This window comes from Dendropsophus ebraccatus, chromosome 5 (genome assembly GCF_027789765.1).
Source record: "Dendropsophus ebraccatus isolate aDenEbr1 chromosome 5, aDenEbr1.pat, whole genome shotgun sequence".
Taxonomy (NCBI): domain Eukaryota; kingdom Metazoa; phylum Chordata; class Amphibia; order Anura; family Hylidae; genus Dendropsophus; species Dendropsophus ebraccatus.
The window spans coordinates 158,058,578-158,080,009 of NC_091458.1; the positions used below are offsets into that span (position 1 = coordinate 158,058,578).

Below are 21,432 nucleotides of genomic sequence, written 5' to 3' on the forward strand. Positions count from 1 at the left end.
GCCAGATATTCAAATGAACGGCCATCCATCTTATAGCCACGGCCTCCCAGTGCAAGAATCCCATTGCTTATAAGTTTTCATGAACTTTATTACTAAGTCAAGTACAAGCAGTGACAGGGTAGCCAGTAGGTCACAGATAAAAAGGAGACTTTATTCCTCCATCTCCATATACAATGTTTCAGCAGTATCGGAGCCGCCTGGAGTGCGGGGATCTCAGGGTGGATGGAGGTTATGCTAAATAAGTCGGTGCTTGTACGCAACAGCATCGGTGCTTGTGCCTCTGTCCTCTGTCTCATCACAAACATGACAAATTGCAAAGCCTCAGTTCTTCCAGTACAAGTTTACCAAACGTAATGATTGGAGACTGGAGTGCGGCTTTCTCTATTGCACTTCTATTAAACTTCTGATTTAGAGATGAGCAAATTTTAAAAGCTTCGCAAAACACTTGGCCATCCGCTTAACAGCCAGCTGCCTTTTCTTACGCTCAAACACACTAAATTTGTAAAACGTAAAAAGTATGTTTTTGGGGTTTTTTTTTTTTTTTTTTAAATCGATCAGGGTCTATGTGTACAAGATCTGACACTCCTTAGAGCTGGGAGAAGCATGTGGCTGGATGCTTCATTAAGGAGGTAGTCCAAACTATTTTCCTTATTGGAATAGAGAATGATTTGTAATCTACCCTTTTCCCTTAGGAGAAATAAATTTAGAAAAAACAACTGTGGCCCTGGATGTCCTCTATTGCCGCTTTATAGATTTATTTACATTAATAAAAAAATCAAGGTTCGAGGGGTGAGCAACCTGCAGGTGGGTGTGGTGACAGCAGGGCTTAAATAAGCTTCTCTGCTCTCCATATTACACTGCCCAGCCACTGTACATCTTTAGAATACAATACTGTACCTTTATTTATATAGCTCCAACCTATTCTGCAGTGCTGTACAGAGAATATAGTATCTCACCTTGGTCCCCGTCCTCAATGGGGCTTGCAAAGTTGTGCATGATGATATTTGCTTTCCCTACCACCTGGTTGCATCGGTGACTCATTGTGAGGTGTCAGAAATCGCTACCCTTAAATCCTTCTCTTCTGAAGTCTTTACCAACACAGTACTGCCGATATGATACTCTGATAGAGGATTCCTCCTCCCTAAGTGCATTGTTTTATATTTGGAAACATAACTGCAGTTTCCATTGTTTATTAATGAATCGCGCTTCCAGAATCTCCAACACATTGTGTGTATGGACTGTGCACGGAATGTGTCAGTGCCCCCTAAAAGCGAGCCAGGGAGTAAGACGCTCAGCGGTGCACCTCTCTCAGCTCTCTTGCTGTCTTTAAGTGTCTAGACCAGCTAATAGCAACACTCCCATTGAAAGAATGTGAAAAGGCTGTGCACCATAGCGGCTCCATAACAGTGGTAACAATGATTTTTAGTGCTCTGCAAGGGGGGGGGGCAATCTAAGGATATGTGCACACTACAGAATTTGTGCAGATAACTTTCAAGTGGGGAGGGTGAGCAGCGGAATCTGCTGGAAGTTCTGCCTGTCCCATAGGCTCCATTCTATGCTCAGGCAGATTCCACTCTCCACCCAAAGAATTGACATGTCAATGGAGCCTGCCCGAGCATAGAATGGAGCCAATAAGAACCGTGAAACTTCAAACGGGATCGCAGTGGGTGTTAGGGGGGTAGGGTGTGGAAGTTATCTGCACAAATTCCGTAGTGTGCGCGGACTGGGTTAACACTTTTTTTGTAATCTGTTTACTTCATTGTTTTATGCAAAAAAAGATAAATCTGTGTGCATCCATTTTTCCATTGATTTCCACTACAAAAACGGATGAGAATGGAAGCAGACAAGATGCATCCATTTTTAGTATAAAACAGACTGGGTTCACAAACCATTTTCTCATCTAAAAAGTTAAATAAAAATCCTTTGGAACAGTTACCCTTTGAATCCTCTTCAAGAAATAAGCCAAAACGCCATTTGTAATTTTAGGTTTTAAGCAGAATATATTCTAGAATGATTGTCTTATGATACAGGTAATACATTCAAGTAATAAAAAAGCTGTATTACAATGCATATTTAGAAAATACTGTAAATAGTTCTATATCAAGGACGTCAACATAAAAAACATACAAAGCCTTCAATTTTTACATCAATCCTTACTGGTGGATCCAGCTCCTAATGAAACCCATAGACATCCGGTGAACGGCCGGACGCTGACGGGCTCCCGCTCTATACTGTCAGTTACATAGACGCAAAGAGGTGAAGGGAAATCGGTCTGTAAAACGAGTAAGTCGGTAGCAATCCTAATGGAGTTATTGGGTAATGTTAGTGTTATTCCCCCCTCACCCCTCCCACATGAGAATCCTGCATAACGGCGACATGTAAACTGATGCCATACACAAGAACTACATGGCCGCCATCTGACCCCACAAACATGGCCGCCATCTGACCCCACAAACCACGGCCATCACCAGCTCCGTATACAATATAAATAAAAAAATAAAGCATGCAAGTAGGAAAAGGGAGATTCTTCTTCTTACATAAAAGTTATAAAAAAATAAAAGTGCAGTTCTCTCTGAAGTGCGATCGTTTAAGTGAATAAAAAGATGAAATGTTTGGTGCCGAAATACTGTAGGGACATAAGTGTCAAGTCTAAACTCACCCTAAAAAGTTAGCTGGTGATTGATCGAGGTCATATCAATGCTACGAATGGCCGATAACTAGCGGAGAGGAGTTAAAATATCCAAAATGAATGGTTTTCATCAATAAAAAAAAAATAGCAGCCGCATTGCCGGGATGGCCGCATGCAGCTCTAAGACTACAAAAATATAAACCTGGCATTGAAGGGGTTAAAAAACATGGCAGCCTTCTTCCAGAGACAGCACTGCTCTCGTCTCCAGGTTAGATGCAGTATGCAATTAAGCTGCATTCACTTCAATGGAACAGTTGCAAAACCTGCACCCAAACTGGTGACCAGAGCATTGCTGTCTCTGGAAGAAAGCGGCCATTTTTTTTTTAACCCCTTTCATAATTTTAGGATCTCGCCGTATGTAGGACATATGAACAGCTTAAATACTGATGCAAACAGGTTGTAACATTACATTTCTCAAAAAGCGCAAAAAAACTTTAACTGCAAGTTCATAGGGTCACAACAAAAAGTTGTCTTAACTCTTGTCGTGCCGGAACGAGTATGCCGCGCCGCGACTTTCTGATGTAAAATCTCACTGATAGTCTCTCCTCCGTTATACTATGGAAACTAAAGCTTTGGTTTGGTTGTGGTCCCAGGTCAATCTGCATTCATTTTCAGTGATTTGCTCTTGTCGGGACTATTGCACTGAAAACTGGAAGACTATTGTATCAGTGTCAGAACATGAAGAGTTCATCGCCATCGGCAGGGTTCTCCATCCTGTCCCAAGTAGTAGGGGAAAAGCATTCTTCAGGCTGGATATCATTCTCAGTCACTCCGATGTCAAGAACCTGAGGATTGGTCCGGGACTCTGCAAGTCTAGGGGGCAAAACAAGAACAGTCACACTTAGGTAGAAATAACTCCTGATTATGCTTAAAGGGATTATCCAGCGCTACAAAGACATGGCCACTATCCCCCTACTGTTGTCTCCAGTTTGGGTGCAGGTTTTGAAACTGTTCCATTGAAGTAAATGGAGCTTAATTGCAAACCACACCCGAACTGGAGACAAAAGTAGGGGGAAAAGTGGCCATGTTTTTGTAGCGCTGGATAATCCCTTTAAAAGGAAATTGACATGGACTACAGAGACATGGCCACTTTCTTCCAGAGACAGCACTGCTTGTCTAGTTTGACTGCAGGTTTTGTAACTTCGTTATACTTAAGTGAATGGAGCTTAAATCGCAACCCAAACCTGACCTGGAGACAAGAGCGGTGCTGTTTCTGGAAGAAAGCGGCCATGTTTTTGTAGTGTTGGATAACCCCTCTTAATGACAAACCGGTATGTCATCTGTCCTTAAAGGGGTTATCCGGGTATCAAAAAAAAAATATATATATAACCCAATACCACCCTGTGTCTAATATACATGTATAACCTATCTTACACCCTTTCCCTGTTTTTTTCTCCCATTCTTATACACTCTGGATGTGTAAAATACTCTGGGTTCACAGACCACACCTCCCTTTGTAGACACAGACCACACCTCCCTTTGTAGACACAGACCACACCTCCCTTTGTAGACACAGACCACACCTCCCTTTGTAGACACAGACCACACCTCCCTTTGTAGACACAGACCACACCTCCCTTTGTAGACACAGACCACACCTCCCTTTGTAGACACAGACCACACCTCCCTTTGTAGACACAGACCACACCTCCCTTTGTAGACACAGACCACACCTCCCTTTGTAGACACAGACCACACCTCCCTTTGTAGACACAGACCACACCTCCCTTTGTAGACACAGACCACACCTCCCTTTGTAGACACAGACCACATGATCTCTCTAGGGGCCGGGTTCACTGTCTTGACTTTGTAACCCGACCCCCAGGAGAAATTATCTGCATCATCTCCATGCACCTGTGCTGCTACCATAGACTTACACATGTGCCTGAGCCTAGGTTTCTGTAATATGAAAAGTTATAGGTTTACATCTGCTTGCTGTCAGTGAATGCAGCATAGATTGTGGCACAAAATATGAGGCCCCAAACAGCCCTGTCACTGTAAAAAACAAAAACAAAAAAAAAAAAACACACGCTATGGCTCTAGGGATTGGGGTCTCCATCTCAACCAAAAGGAAGTGGCTGCTCAGTTGTGGGGACCAAAAAAACAATCAAAAGATCAGCACATTGTGACTGGTGATCAGCTTCAGCCCAGCCGCTAAAAAGGACAATCCCTCCAATAAAAAGTCTCACTATATAGCATAACCCACACTATATAAATAAAACCAATACAGAAGCCAGTCTATGCCTGCCAACAGAACACGTCAGTACAACACACAACGTACACGGTTTTCACAATTGCCGCGGCTTCCATACTTCATATCTGGCTGTAATCCATAAAAACAAGTCCATACAGTCTCTAACATGTTCTATTCTAAGCAGATATTTTCAGAATCATTTTTTTTTTTTTAGCACAATATGGGGGCAGCCATCTTGGCCGTGCTGTTTTAACATTTAATGTTACGTGTTTGGCTGGGTTCACACTACGCTTTTGCAATCCATTTTTCCATTATAAAAAGGGATAAAAAAAAAAACACATCTTCAGGTGTATACCATAGTGTGCTCCAGCTCAATAAAATGGCAAATCCCATCAGCATTGCCAGTGGCTTCTAACACATTACCTGGAAAACGCCTCATCAAGTCCGTCATCCAGTTCCTGCACAGAATGGAGAGAAAAAAAAAAATACAAACTGTATAAAAACTAAAGGAATTCTCCCCAAGGACATCCGGGCTGACAGCATAGCCAAAACCTTCTCTTTGTATATAGGGAAGCTACCCAAATATAAGATATATAGACAACGCTTCTAGGAATCCTATATTCATCATGACTCATCCCATATTGCTGACATCTCAGACACCTGATAGCCGAGACATTCTAACCGTCTACCGTCGTGAGGATAGGCTACATCTCAGGTGTGCGCTATGATAGCATTTTCCCCGCCTCCAGCACTTCAACGCCATAAACTGACTATTATATCCCACCCCCAAACAGAGGATCAAGGTGTACTCTATTGTTTAAGAGCAAGTTCTACTCACCCACATGACGTTGTTGTTCTCGTTGCGCTCATCCGGTCCATATAAACCTTCTAAATGATTGTCACCGGCATTTAATACATCCAGGGTTTTGGTGGCCTCCTCCAAATCTAACAGGTTACCTGTAGCTAAATAAAAAGTTAATCAAATTAAAAAAAAAAAAGAAAAAAAAAAACACGATTCTAAATATGCTCTATACAAATAAAATAAAAAAATAAATTATTCACAGCCGACCACCCTTCCTAAAGCATCAGTGACCGGCCAATTCTTGTTCTTGGAGCTCAACCATAATCCAACCTTATACCGTGAATACAATCACTTTAAATACTGAGGATTCTCGGCACTTTCTTGCCGTTGCTACAGATTAAACGGTTTATAATGCACCCAGGGGGGTCTTTACGAGAACAAATGTCGAGCTTTGTACCTAGTTCTGCGTATCTTCTGCATAGAGGAGTCGGCATTATGGTCTGAGGAACCGCTTCACGCTCACAAGGAAATTCTGTGAAACACTTAATGGCAGAAAGTCGGATACACCCCTTCCCTATTCTCAATTTTGGCAAATGTCTAAAGTGAATCTGTCGTTATAACTTTCAAAATCTGAATCAGCTGTAGATGTGATATAAAGCAAGTCTGCAATTTACATTCTTTTTTTTTTTTTAGTTATCATGGAGAACACGGCACTTCCTGTTTTCTGACCCTAAAAAAACAGAACAGAAATTTCTGTTTCCCAGGACCTGGATACAGTAAGTATAGCTGGTATATACGGTTCAGGGAAGAAACAGAGTGCTGCACCTCACACCTATGGCTGATACTAGTGCCGCTTGGCTAAATAAAAAACACATCAGAATTTTGTGTATGAATTGATCAAGCCATACTGCCCCATGTACCTCGTGCCGGTATCTGATACACATGGGTCCCTACACTAAGTCCACACCGTGCCAGTCAGTGGCCACCAACCCCGCAGGCGCGCACAGCCAGGGAACGGGGGCCATGGGACGGCCCTGCGACCCCCATGCCACAGGACCAGACCCAAAAACACCACACCAGAACCCGGCCAGCACCGCCGGCGGAGAAGGTCGCCCCCAAGCAGCACAAGTCCCATTCTGTTTTTTTCCCATTCTGTTTGCTGCAGCTATGGTGAGCGCAATACCTTATCCAGACTTGTGCTGCTTGGGGGCGACCTTCTCCGCCGGCGGTGCTGGCCGGGTTCTGGTGTGGTGTTTTTGGGTCTGGTCCTGTGGCATGGGGGTCGCAGGGCCGTCCCATGGCCCCCGTTCCCTGGCTGTGCGCGCCTGCGGGGTTGGTGGCCACTGACTGGCACGGTGTGGACTTAGTGTAGGGACCCATGTGTATCAGATACCGGCACGAGGTACATGGGGCAGTATGGCTTGATCAATTCATACACAAAATTCTGATGTGTTTTTTATTTAGCCAAGCGGCACTAGTATCAGCCATAGGTGTGAGGTGCAGCACTCTGTTTCTTCCCTGAACCGCATAGCTGGTATATAGCTGCCTTCAGGAGACTGGACCTGGATACAGTAAGTATAGCTGTTATATAGCTGCCTTCAGGAGACTGGACCTGGATACAGTAAGTATAGCTGTTATATAGCAGGAGACAGGACCTGGATATAGTAAGTATAGCTGCCTTCAGGAGACTGGACCTGGATACAGTAAGTATAGCTGTTATATAGCAGCCTTCAGGAGACTGGACCTGGATACAGTAAGTATAGCTGTTATATAGTAACCTTCAGGAGACTGGACCTGGATACAGTAAGTATAGCTGGTATATAGTAACCTTCAGGAGACTGGACCTGGATACAGTAAGTATAGCTGTTATATAGTAACCTTCAGGAGACTGGACCTGGATACAGTAAGTATAGCTGTTATATAGCTGCCTTCAGGAGACTGGACCTGGATACAGTAAGTATAGCTGGTATATAGCTGCCTTCAGGAGACTGGACCTGGATACAGTAAGTATAGCTGGTATATAGCTGCCTTCAGGAGACTGGACCTGGATACAGTAAGTATAGCTGTTATATAGCTGCCTTCAGGAGACTGGACCTGGATACAGTAAGTATAGCTGTTATATAGCAGCCTTCAGGAGACTGGACCTGGATACAGTAAGTATAGCTGCCTTCAGGAGACTGGACCTGGATACAGTAAGTATAGCTGTTATATAGCTGCCTTCAGGAGACTGGACCTGGATACAGTAAGTATAGCTGTTATATAGCTGCCTTCAGGAGACTGGACCTGGATACAGTAAGTATAGCTGTTATATAGCAGGAGACAGGACCTGGATATAGTAAGTATAGCTGCCTTCAGGAGACTGGACCTGGATACAGTAAGTATAGCTGGTATATAGCTGCCTTCAGGAGACTGGACCTGGATACAGTAAGTATAGCTGTTATATAGCAGCCTTCAGGAGACTGGACCTGGATACAGTAAGTATAGCTGCCTTCAGGAGACTGGACTTGGATACAGTAAGTATAGCTGGTATATAGCTGCCTTCAGGAGACTGGACCTGGATACAGTAAGTATAGCTGTTATATAGCTGCCTTCAGGAGACTGGACCTGGATACAGTAAGTATAGCTGGTATATAGCTGCCTTCAGGAGACTGGACCTGGATACAGTAAGTATAGCTGGTATATAGCTGCCTTCAGGAGACTGGACCTGGATACAGTAAGTATAGCTGTTATATAGCAGCCTTCAGGAGACTGGACCTGGATACAGTAAGTATAGCTGTTATATAGCAGCCTTCAGGAGACTGGACCTGGATACAGTAAGTATAGCTGCCTTCAGGAGACTGGACCTGGATACAGTAAGTATAGCTGGTATATAGCTGCCTTCAGGAGACTGGACCTGGATACAGTAAGTATAGCTGGTATATAGCTGCCTTCAGGAGACTGGACCTGGATACAGTAAGTATAGCTGTTATATAGCTGCCTTCAGGAGACTGGTCCTGGATACAGTAAGTATAGCTGTTATATAGCAGGAGAAAGGACCTGGATATAGTAAGTATAGCTGCCTTCAGGAGACTGGACTTGGATACAGTAAGTATAGCTGTTATATAGCAGCCTTCAGGAGACTGGACCTGGATACAGTAAGTATAGCTGTTATATAGTAACCTTCAGGAGACTGGACCTGGATATAGTAAGTATAGCTGCCTTCAGGAGACTGGACCTGGATACAGTAAGTATAGCTGGTATATAGCTGCCTTCAGGAGACTGGACCTGGATACAGTAAGTATAGCTGTTATATAGCAGCCTTCAGGAGACTGGACCTGGATACAGTAAGTATAGCTGTTATATAGCAGCCTTCAGGAGACTGGACCTGGATACAGTAAGTATAGCTGCCTTCAGGAGACTGGACCTGGATACAGTAAGTATAGCTGTTAACCGCTAATAACAAACAAAATGATAAAAATATAAATTGCAGACTCTGTTTCACATCTACTGTTGATTAGATTTTGAAAGTTATAATGACAGGGACACTAACTCCTTACATTCTAAGCAAATTATAAACTATAACTCCTCCCCATACAAGAGATTGTTTTTTCTCCTAATAACTAAACATCAGTCATAAGTAAGCCAGCCCATGCTCTCAGATACACAATCCAATTACTATATTCAATTCCTGTGCCGTCACCCCTAACGAATATGGATAAGCGGAGTTGCTGAACTGTTCAAGTTCAGAAATGTTTGCCCAAAAAACATGGCTGACATTCTGACTGATGCATAGAAGAGAACATGTCCGTTATACCGTAAAGTGCATTAGACACTCACCTCCTTTCAGGCTGGTGATACTCGATGACCCCTCAGACTGAGAACTACTCGTCCCTTCACCATCGGAGCCAGATTTTTCCCTCTTTTCTTTGCCTACATTTGGGGGATGGAGGGGGAGAGATCACATATGCCGCAACCTGCAGCTTATTCACATAAATTGTCAAACATTAACAAATAACCAATGAGTATATAATAACGAATAACCAGTGACTATATAATAACGAAAAACCAATGAGTATATAATAACGAATAACCAATGAGTATATAATAACAAATAACCAATGAGTATATAATAACGAATAACCAGTGACTATATAATAACGAAAAACCAATGAGTATATAATAAAGCATTTGTTTGTCCATTAAAAACTCCATATTAAACTATTTACAAAAAGACCTGCACATGTGCGCAAATAAAAACCATGCTAGAATATAGTAAGTGCAAAAAAAGTCTATTCAAAATGGCGCATGCCACCTCCCGAGATCAGTACTGAAATGTTACTGCCATGTATGTTGGCAAGTCCCCTTCATTATCCATTAGCACGCAGAGCGGGAGACAACAGACTAAGGGCCTTATTCCACCGGACGATTACCGTTCAGATTATCGTTAAAATCGTTCGAATCTAAACGATAATCGTTCAGTTGTTAATCGTTAAATGCATTTCAACCGAACGAGAAATCGTTGATCGCTTTATAAGACCTGGACCTATTTTTATCGTTGCACGTTCACATTGAATAAGACGTCGTTCGGTCGTTTGCAATAGCGAATAAATAGTGAAGAAAAACTATCGCAATTACGATCATAAGTAACGATTATCGTTCCATGGAAATGAGTGAACGTTTTCAGGTCTTTCACAATAGCGGTCGTTTGAGATCGTTAACGATTATGCAAACGATAATCGCCCGGTGGAATAGGGCCCTTACTTGCTGGGCGCTCGGGACCCAATAGAGGGAATCTGGGGACCAAGTAACAAGTAATCGATTCCTCATACATTGGCATCTTATCAGATTAGAACCGATCAATTATTACATTCACTGACTGTTCTGAACAATCTTTGTAGTCGCTAACCGTTCGCAGAGCGATAACGGTTTTCTTTCCCGACTTATACAGATTGGCAAATTATCAGCGACAGAACAATTTTCCAACATGCGAAATTCTAAGTTTGTCGTGCGCTTGCTTAAAGTGTCCCTGTCACCATAGAAAGCTTTTGACATGTCAGAATCATAGACATGTCAAAAATTGTGATCAGCCCAGGCTAAGTGTTCGGACCTGTAATAAATCGGGAGAAGAATGCGTTAAGCGCAGTTCTCTCCCTGCTCGGTGTCATGTGATCAGTCTGGCTCATAATGTAAGTGTATGGAGCCTGACTGAATGTGGTCCAAGGTATTGGGGGATCACTGGTCTAGACTGCTCAGGGATGTATATACACTATACCAATGCGAGACTGGCCGACTACTGAAGATCTAGCACCAGTCACCTGGGACGTGAGCCCTGTAGGCCAAAACCGACACTCCGCACTGCAGCTCAGTCCTCTGGATGGAGCAGGCAGAGACGTCTTATGCACAATAACTGGAGAGATTGTACACCAGTACCTCCTGTTGGGGCCGACCATAACCAGCTAAGGTGGCTTTACACAGATTTATCTGACAGATTTTTGAAGCCAAAGCCAGGAATTGATTTAAAAAGAGGAGAAATCTTAGTCTTTTATGCCCCATTCTGTTTATAGTCTGGTCCTGGCTTTGGCTTAAAAGATCTGTCAGATCAGTTATTGAAATTTAATCAAGAACATGGTGATAACCTGCACAATTCTCGCATTTTCCGGTCTCTGAGATCGGGTCACGTTACTTATACACTTACCATCTCTGGAAACTTGCCAAAACTCAAACGCCACTTTAAAAGCTTGTGCGACTGTTAATGTAACTGCTTGTGCCTAATAGAGAGACATGAAAAGGTCGGTGTACACTTCATTAGGTTACTATAAAGGAGGGCGGCATGGGGGACATTCCCTGAAAACATGGCCAGGCCAGGATGACAATACACAGCGACGGCCACGCAGCTACTGGCAGGACAGAACTCAGGATGGATGGTAGATACACGTATACAGTGGTGCCTTTGATTACGAGCATAATTCGTTCCGGGACACTGCTTGTAATCCAAATCCACTCTTATACCAAAGCAAATATTCCCATAAGAAATCATTGAAATGTAGACAATTGGTTCCACACCCCAAAAATAATTTTATAATCATAGCAGCAGTGTGTATAGCTGAGTGTGAGTGCAAGCACATTATAGCAGCAGTATGTATAGCTGAGTGTGAGTGCAAGCACATAGCAGGAATGGAGAGGATGGGAAACACAAGGACTGAGAGACTGCAGGGAGCATGAAGGAATGAGCAGGACAGATGTGGGCACAGTATAGCAGCACTCTGTCCGGGGAGAGAGGGGTTAAAGCTATAAAGAGATTACCCCCACAGTCCTGTCCCCTGATGCAAGCCCCAGCCTGAAGTGGATCTGCTATAAATTGGAAGGTGAGAGAGACTTCCTGGGTCAGAGTACTGTGCTGCAGACCCCGCTATGCAGGCCATGCCCCTCCCCCACTCACACCCAATACCAGGAGCTCTTAAACCAAAGCAATGCTCTTAAACCAAGTCACAATTTTGAAAAATTCTTGCAAAACGCTCTTAAACCAAGTTACTCTTAAACCAAGGTACCACTGTAGATATATTATACATACATACATCCACGTTTACATTGGCTCTTCAGCTGTTGCAAAACTACAACTCCCATCATGCCTGGATAGGTAAAGCTTTAGCTGTCCAGGCATGATGGGAGTTGTAGTTTTGCAACAGTTTTTCCAGCTCCCCCCACAAGGTCCGGCTTACCATTTTCCGCTTTGTGCAGAGAAACGCGTGGCACTCCAGGGTCTCGTTCTGTTGGCTCTGAGCAATGTAGGCGAAGACTTTGTCGTGTAGCTTATCAGCTGTACAATACGATATTCTGCAAGACGAGGGGGGGGGGGGGGGGGGGTGGGGAGGGGGGGGGGGGAAGACAATGATACTTGTCCGGTCTCCAACATGGAGTCACTCCCGCAAGAGGAAACATTTGGGACTAAATATAATCCAAAAACGACATCACATACAGGGTTGGGTCGTGTACTGGAGCCACCCACACCACGTCGCTAACCTATACTGGAAACCAGTCCATAAGCTACGCCAATTTACAGTATATAACAGTCTACACCCCACAGGCCCAGTGTAATAGACTCCTGCAGGTCAATGAATCAAGGACAGGGACCCAGCCATAGAAAAACATGGCTGCTGTCTTCCAGAAACAGCACCGCATCCTTAGTTGGGGTGTGCGTATTGCAGCTCAGTTCCATTGAAGTGAAGGATCAGAGAAAGCACAGCTTCTTTCATGCAAGAAACAGCGCCACCCCTGCTCCTCAGGCTGTGTGTGGTATTGCATAACGGCTCTTTTCACAATGGAACCAAGCTGCAAAAACCAGACCCCAACTGCAGACAGTTCCTGTTTCTGGAAGAAAGCAGATAAGTTTTTCCAAGCCTCGATGTGCCACACAAATACAACTCACCTATAAATAGACACATTCTCAATCAACTTGTTGGTGGCGCTATCATACAGGACGATGCCTCGCGGAGTCACTTTTAAAAGCACCTTCTGCAGCTTCTTCCCACTCGCTTTGGCCTTAAAATGGTTACGAAAAAGAGTCTGATGGTTACACTTACACAGCTGAAGCAGAACTTGGTCAGTTCTACCATTGTATTGACCACTCTTCTCTTCCCAATGCTTGTGTTGCATGTCACTTCCTTTGTGAAACCCGCTTCCTCTCCCACTTAAAGGGAAAGAGAAGAAATCGAATAAACTGGTTCCAGAAAGTGTCAGAGATTTGTAATTTACTTCTATTTAAAAATCTCCAGTCTTCCAGTACTTATCAGCTGCTGTATGTCCTGCAGGAAGTGGTGTATTCTCTCCAGTCTGACAGTGCTCTCTGCTGCCACCTCTGTCCATGTCAGGAACTGTCCAGAGCAGAAGCAAATCCCCATAGAAAACCTCTCCTGCTCTGGACAGTTCCTGACATGGACAGAGGTGGCAGCAGAGAGCACTGTCATACTGGGGATAATACACCACTTCCTGCAGGACATACGTAATAGAAGCAAATTACAAATCTCTGGAACCAGCGGATTTGAAAGAAAGGTTTGATTTTTTTTTTTGTTGAACAACCCCTTTAAAAGGAACCGTTCACTGAAAATGCTATCTAATCTATCGGCATTATGTTGTAGAGCAAGAAGACCTGAGCTGAAAGAAAAATCAGTCAAGTTACAATGAATCTTTCCCCACAAAGATAGATACCTATGCTAACCGAGGGATCTCATCCCATTAAGTGACTCCGCCCACTGGACTCCTTAACCCAGAAGGATCCAATCAATAAGTTATACTGAATATTCCCCCACAAAGTTATATATCAATCTGCTCAGCTCTTCCTGCTCTATAACATGATGGCGATAGATCAGATGGCATTGTAATGGTGATGGGTTCCCTTTAAGATATCAATGATAATTCTCCTGGAGCTGCCGGGATGGATTGCTCCTCGCTGTAAGACGTTTCCCCCCCCCCTTTCTCTTGCCAAACAATGGAAACGTGGAGTATTACACACATACTGTTGCTACAATCCTCTTGACGGCAGCTGCGGACAGTTCTTCCCCTTTCGGTTGTTCTACCAGGGTCATGCCCAGATACTTCAGATGGAACAGCATGCCTTCTAACAAGGTCTCTCTGGTGTCCGTCCAGTTCTCGGGAAGCTCTGGAAATAAAACAGAAGTTTATAAAGCGCCTTATCCTTACTCCCAACATGTCATACCAACCAAAAAAAGGGTTAATAGTGAGACAGCATCGCTATTTATTACTAAACAAGTGAATGCTCGGTGGAAGTTAAAGAGAGACCACAGCATCACCTGTGTTATGCCCAAGAAATGTCTTATCAGAAATGGACTTCTAGTAATACTTACCTGTTCATGCTCCCCGGTATCCTCCTGGCTTTTCCCCACACTCTGCAGCCAACAACCAGCTGTGGTGCTCTCCAGTCTGTCAGTGATTGGCTGAGCCACCTATCACTTCAGAGATGACTGCTCAGCAGGGAAGAGGCAGGAGGGCACCGGGGAGCATCAGCAGGTAAGTATACATGTTTAGTATTTACTATATAAAGCAAGGGCTGCATGGATATAGTTAAAGTCTAATAGGCTCTGTCAGAGCACTCGCTTCCAGACAAATAGGAGCTCTCAAACATTTAAGAATTTTTTTTTTCCCCCCCGGATGTTTTTCCCATTTTACTATCAATATAAGGGATGGGGAACCTTTGGCCGTCCAGGCATGATGGGAATTGTTGTTTTGCAACAGCTGGAGGTCCAAAGGTTCCCCACCCCTGATCTACATTAGTTCTCCTCAGGTCACGCAGTTTTCATTCTGACCACTAAGCCTAAAACTAAACAAGCTTCCTGCTCTATACAGATTTTATTGAAGTATTGTATTGCCCCCCAAAAGTTATACAAATCCCCAATATACACTTATTACGGGAAATGCACATAAAGTGCTTTGTTCTCTGCATTTACTGCATCAAGGCTTCACTTCCTGGATAACATGGCGATGTCACTTCCTGGATAACATGGCGATGTCACTTCCTGGATAACATGGCGATGTCACTTCCTGGATAACATGGCGATGTCACTTCCTGGATAACATGGCGATGTCACTTCCTGGATAACATGGCGATGTCACTTCCTGGATAACATGGCGATGTCACTTCCTGGATAACATGGCGATGTCACTTCCTGACTCCCAGAGTTGTGTGGGCTGTGGGTGCTGGAGAGGATGATGGCAGGGGGACACTGAGGGACACAGGATACTGGAGGGACACTGAGCATCCCCCTGCCATCATCCTCTCCAGCAGCCACAGCCCGCACAGCTCTGGGAGTCGGGAAGTGACATGACCATGTTATCCAGGAAGTGACATCACCGTGTTATCTAGGAAGTGACATCACCGTGTTATCCAGGAAGTGAAGCCTTGATGCAGTAGTAAGTGCAGGGAAAAAAACCATTTATAAGCATTTCCCATAATAAGTGTATATTGGGGATTTGTATAACTTTTGGGGGGCAATTCAATGCTTTAATAAAATTTTTCCCTGGACTTCTCCATTAAGCAAGCACTAATTACAAGATCAATGCTCGTCTATAGAACAGCCCCTCTAAATTGACCCATAGTCAACGGTAAACTATAAAGGTAACCATTTACCATATAAAAACTGTGGTAAAATACCGCACTGAGCACATTATGCAGGACGGATAACTGAATGTGCATTTTTCTATGTTGCATCGTGTCTTTACAGGAAATACTATATAATACCATAATACTATATCATACAGCCAACCAGAAAGCCGTTACTACAGGGTGCATCACTAGAAGGCCCGTAAAGCCTCTGCGGCACCATCACTGAAGCACGGCGTGTCCTTTATACAGAACTTCAACCAAGGCGGCCATACAACACTCAGAACCTATTCCAGAAATAGTACACTCACATTTCTTAAAGGGAAACCATCAGCAGGTTTATAAGCATCTATCCTGCTGATACGTCCCTATGGCATATGGAGCGCTGAGGAGGAAGGTAGTTTTCTTACCTTGATCCCTGGCATAGGTTAATTCATATGCTATTAAGGCCATTTGGTGCCATGTGGGCGGAGCTACTATGCTCAGGGCACTGTTCCATCCCAGCCAGCCCCTCCTAACTTATATTAGAACACCACCTGAATATTAGGGGGGCGGATCCATGAACATAAGCCCCGCCCCCAGTGCACCAAAATGCTTCACTAGCATAAAATAATCCGCAAATATCCCAAAAACAGGACAGAGGATCGAGGTTAGAAAGTTACTACAGGGACATCGATGCTTCTAACCTGCTGATCGTTTCCCTTTAACCAATAGTTGCCAGAAATACAGAACAGATTATGATTCCATTGAGAGTTCTAACTTGAGGCCGAGTTTCTGGAGTTTAATGAACTTTTGCAAGAACATTCTGTAACAAACTAAAAAAAGAAAAAAAAAAAAATTACAAACCCTAAGACACCAAATACATCGGCAGCCACATGACACTGCAGAGAGCGGAGCAGCATGATAAACATCAGCAGGAATCAGCCAATGGCTACAGTGTCTGACAATCCCCTCGCACAATGCGTCCGGCCGTCCCACACAGCAGCTTTGTTTGCAGGAGTTTCGCTGCACAATAGATAGGAATGCATGGGAGTTGGCAGCAACTACTCCAGTCATAAAAACAGCTGCATGGCAGATTATAGGAAGAGACGGAGGACAAATACACAGAACATAACTTAACCCCTCAGGGTCCATATTGGCATTTTTATTTGCCCATATTTAGTTTTAGAGACTATTACACAGGGAGATGACCGTGCGGTCACGGCTGCACAAACATCGCTAGACTAAAGCAAAGGGCTGCACGAACAATCAGATCATAAGGGAAGATGTGCGGCCAACAGAAATATATAAGTGCAAAAAGTAACAGCGCGGTCCTCTCCCCGCACATCCTACTGATCGATCAGGGTCCGAACAACGACCAAAACTTGACACATTTTCACACTGTTTTTGCAGTCTGTTTAACAGACATTTAAGGAAGAAAAATGGATGCAATTGTGCGCAGTTTGGATCAATTTTCATTGATTCATTATTTTAAAAAAAATAAAAAAAAATATCATAATGGTTGTGTTTTCTCTTAACGTACACAAAAACGTGGTTGAAAGGGATATGTTAAACGGACAGGAAAAAACAAAAAAAAACACGCAGTGGGAACTGGGCCTAGCAAGTTTACGATGACAGTGCCACTTTAAATGGCCACACAAATGATACATCGATTGTTTGTGTGGCCTGGCAGCTCGATTAGTCATGCTGCATTAATGCACTGCAAGCGAGTGCCACGGCTGTGCAAGGGGCCCCAAGTAGAGACTTCCAGCTCTGTGTGTGGCGATAAGCAGGAGGCTGCTGTAAAGTGATCTGCACAGAATTAGGGTATGTGCACACTATGGAATTTCCACTGAGACTTCAAGAACATTCCGCCAGGCGGCCTCCGCTTCAAGTTCCACGGACCCAATGATATTTGCCTGCAAATTCCGTCGTCTGCCCAAAGAATTGACATGTCAATTCTGTGGGTGGATAGCAGAACCCCTCCTCCATCTACCAGTTTATTTAAAAAAAAAAAAACACACAACAGATCATAATGCATCGTCGACCACATTTTTTTTGTACATTAAGCGGATGCGTTTTGATCCTTACTATAATACAAGTTGATAGACAGATGCAAACAAACACCAGTTTTACATCCTTTTTTGCATAAAACATATGTTAAACAGACTGTAAAAACACAGCGTGAATCCAGCCTGACCCTAACAAGGCAGACGGCAGCGCACACCCTGCACGCTGAAGACCGAGGATCCGCCCTGCCGGAATCTACAGTGTCAGCATTCCTGACATTCCTGCCATTACAGACTAAAATCAGCAACTATCAAGGGATGAACCTTAAAGGGATTCTGTCAGCACTCCGAGCCGACATGCTGAGCGGGTGCTGCAGGTGACCAGGTCCTAGCGAGGGCGCTAGCTTTGTGTTACCATCAATGGAGGAGATTCAGTGCAATCTACTTACCCGTAAGGGGTCAAAGTGTCATGCCATACGTAATTGTCACTGCTTACTAGAGATGAGCGAATGTCGAGTTTGAGTTCGTCTGAATCCGAGCGTTCGGTAATTGATTATCAGTGGATGCCGCTCTATGGAGTCCTGGAAAACATGGATACAGACTATGGCCAATGGGTTGCACCCACTTTCAGCCACTGCTAATCAATTACCGAACGCTCGGGTTCAGACGAACTCAAATGTACATGAAGTTTGCTCATCTGTTTACTCCATCTTCTCTTCGTATAATTCCTGCACCGCCTCCAGCGCACATAGCAGTTGTAAAACTCACACATGCACCACTGACGGGTAGGTCCCACTCATCCTCCATCATATACCGTAGCCAAGAAGAGCAGTGTATGTGCACAGCCCGCCCCCATGGCACTGATCCACTCCCTGCTGGCCCGCCCCCATGGCACTGATCCACCCCCCCTGCTGGCCCACCCCCATGGCACTGATCCACCCCCTGCTGGCCCACCCCCATGGCACTGATCCACCCCCTGCTGGCCTATCCCCATGGCACTGATCCACCCCCTGCTGGCCCGCCCCCAAAGCACTGATCCACCCCTGCTGGCCCGCCCCCATGGCACTGATCCACCCCCTGTGGGCCCACCCCTTCTAATGATGATCAATGGAGCAGACCGGCCAGATTGGTGCAGGACAGGGCTCCTAACAGTCCCAAGAAGTAAACGACTTATGATTGTTTACACAGAACGATATGTTCTCAAAACAGTCGTTGGTTGTTCATTAAAAATTGCAGATCACTTCGTGTAATGAGTCTTTCACACATTCACCCTATGTGTGAGATGGGCTTAAAGAGGACCTGTTACCCCCCGCGCCGGGGTGACAGGCTCTCGACCCCCAGCTAGATCCCCTTATAGTTACCTCATGTCGCCGAGTCCCGCTGCCGGAGCCGGTCCTGGGACAGAGATATCCCGGCGCGCGCTGTGGAGATGGGTCCAGCGCCCATAGAGAATGAATGGAGCCGGACTAATCTCTGCTGCGCACGCACGGCTCCATTCATTCTCTATGGACGCCGGACCCATCTCCACAGCGCGCGCGCCGGCTTCTCACCGGGATTTCTCCGTCACGGGATCGGCTCCGGCAGCAGGACTCGGCGACATGAGGTAACTATAAGGGGATCTATCTGGGGGTCGGGAGCCTGTCACCCCGGCGCGGGGGGGGGGGGGGGGGGGTGACAGGTCCTCTTTAAGCAGAAAACACAGCGATATAGGAGGGAACCAGGCAGAGGAGTGTGATGTAGCCCCTGTACACTGCTGACGGCTCTATAGAAACTACAACATACATCATGTTACATTGTACCAACCCAGCTCTGCTTCATCTATAGGGAGGACACATTAAGATTTATCAAACATGGTGTAAAGTGAAACTGCCCCTAGCAGCCAATCAGATTCCACCTCTCATTTTCCAAAGAGTCTGTGAGGACACACACACACATACATGTCCTATAGAGCGCGCGCACACACACAGATACAGGTCCTATAGAGCGTGCGCACACACACAGATACAGGTCCTATAGAGCGCGCACACACAGGTATACGGGTCCTATAGAGCGCACACACACACACACACACAGATATACGGGTCCTATAGAGCGCGCACACACAGATACAGGTCCTATAGAGCGCGCACACAGGTATACGGGTCCTATAGAGCGCACACACACACACACAGGTATACGGGTCCTATAGAGCGCGCACACACACACAGGTATACGGGTCCTATAGAGCGCGCGCACACACACACAGATACAGGTCCTATAGAGCGCGCACACACACACACACAGGTATACGGGTCCTATAGAGCGCACACACACACACACACACAGATATACGGGTCCTATAGAGCGCGCACACACAGATACAGGTCCTATAGAGCGCACACACAGGTATACGGGTCCTATAGAGCGCACACACACACACACAGGTATACGGGTCCTATAGAGCGCGCACACACACACAGGTATACGGGTCCTATAGAGCGCGCGCACACACACACAGATACAGGTCCTATAGAGCGCGCGCACACACACAGATACAGGTCCTATAGAGCGCGCGCACACACACAGATACAGGTCCTATAGAGCGCGCGCACACACACAGATACAGGTCCTATAGAGCGCGCGCACACAAACAGATACAGGTCCTATAGAGCGCGCACACACACACACAGGTATACGGGTCCTATAGAGCGCACACACACACACACACAGATATACGGGTCCTATAGAGCGCGCACACACACACGTATACGGGTTCTATAGAGCACACACAGATATACAGGTCCTATAGAGCGCACACACAGATATACGGGTCCTATAGAGCGCGCACACACAGATATACGGGTCCTATAGAGCGCGCACACACAGATATACGGGTCCTATAGAGCGCACACACAGGTATACGGGTCCTATAGAGCGCGCACACACACACACAGGTATACGGGTCCTATAGAGCGCACACACACGTATACGGGTCCTATAGAGCATGCGTGCACTTATACAGGTGTTATGTAGCGTGCACACTCCTGTATATAGGCATTCGTGTGTATATATGTCCCGGCCGCACTCACTCTTGTGTCACCCTCCTGTATATATAGATAGATAGAGAGAGAGCACACATGTATATACATATATAGAGAGAACACATATATATATCCCGGCCGCACTCACTCTTGTGTCGCCCCCCTGCTCCTCCTCCTCCTCCCCAGGACTGTTTGGCGATGCTGGGGCTCCTGATGATCGCCCTCCCCGCAGACCTCAGCGCCTCCATCTCCCTCCGCCGCTCCGGACTCTTCACAACTTGGAGAAAACTTTTCGCCTTCTTCCCCCCTCCCTCCCTGGAGTCGATGAATGATCACGTCTGTAGAGGGAGGGGATATTTATGCTAATAGGGTCACGTGGCAGCGGTCGGACACGCCCCTACTTAAGAGTTCATGATTAGTTTGATGGTCATGTGACTGGGGCGCCAGATAGTGTCTGTCATGGGTCCAAGTAGTCACCGAAGCTGAAGTCCTGTGTGTGCTGTGACCCCAGGGATTAAAGGGACACTCCATCTATAGGAGTATATACATATATAATGACATGAAGTAGTGGTCACCAGAAGGATTCATCCACATGAAGGAGTGTCATGGCTGCTGACAGGGATTACATGGAACTAGTGTCCCATAA

The 21,432-nt window shown here is 45.3% G+C and overlaps 1 protein-coding gene across 1 annotated transcript; it reads right to left on the reverse strand.

The window, feature by feature from the left end:
* Positions 1–1,973: 1,973 nt before the first annotated feature.
* On the reverse strand, positions 1,974–21,098 carry LDLRAP1 (low density lipoprotein receptor adaptor protein 1). Its single transcript, XM_069971709.1, has 9 exons — positions 20,935–21,098; positions 14,178–14,320; positions 13,091–13,203; positions 12,384–12,498; positions 11,360–11,432; positions 9,502–9,594; positions 5,722–5,846; positions 5,307–5,341; positions 1,974–3,502 (listed from the first exon to the last, which is right to left on the reverse strand). The coding sequence occupies exons 1-9, from the start codon at positions 21,032–21,034 to the stop codon at positions 3,361–3,363; spliced, it is 939 nt and encodes a 312-aa protein (XP_069827810.1). The 5' UTR covers positions 21,035–21,098; the 3' UTR covers positions 1,974–3,360.
* Between the last annotated feature and the right edge of the window lie 334 nt (positions 21,099–21,432).

What these genes read in the sequence shown, in the direction of transcription:
- LDLRAP1 (XM_069971709.1), bottom strand. Translation starts at nt 21,034, where the DNA reads ATGGAGGCGCTGAGGTCTGCGGGGAGGGCGATCATCAGGAGCCCCAGC. An exon ending in TCAAGAGGATTGTAGCAACA is followed by an intron (nt 13,204 to 14,177) that starts GTATGTGTGTAA and finishes AACCATTTTAAG; the next exon opens with GCCAAAGCGAGTGGGAAGAA. An exon ending in TCTGCACAAAGCGGAAAATG is followed by an intron (nt 11,433 to 12,383) that starts GTAAGCCGGACC and finishes TCTCTCTATTAG; the next exon opens with GCACAAGCAGTTACATTAAC.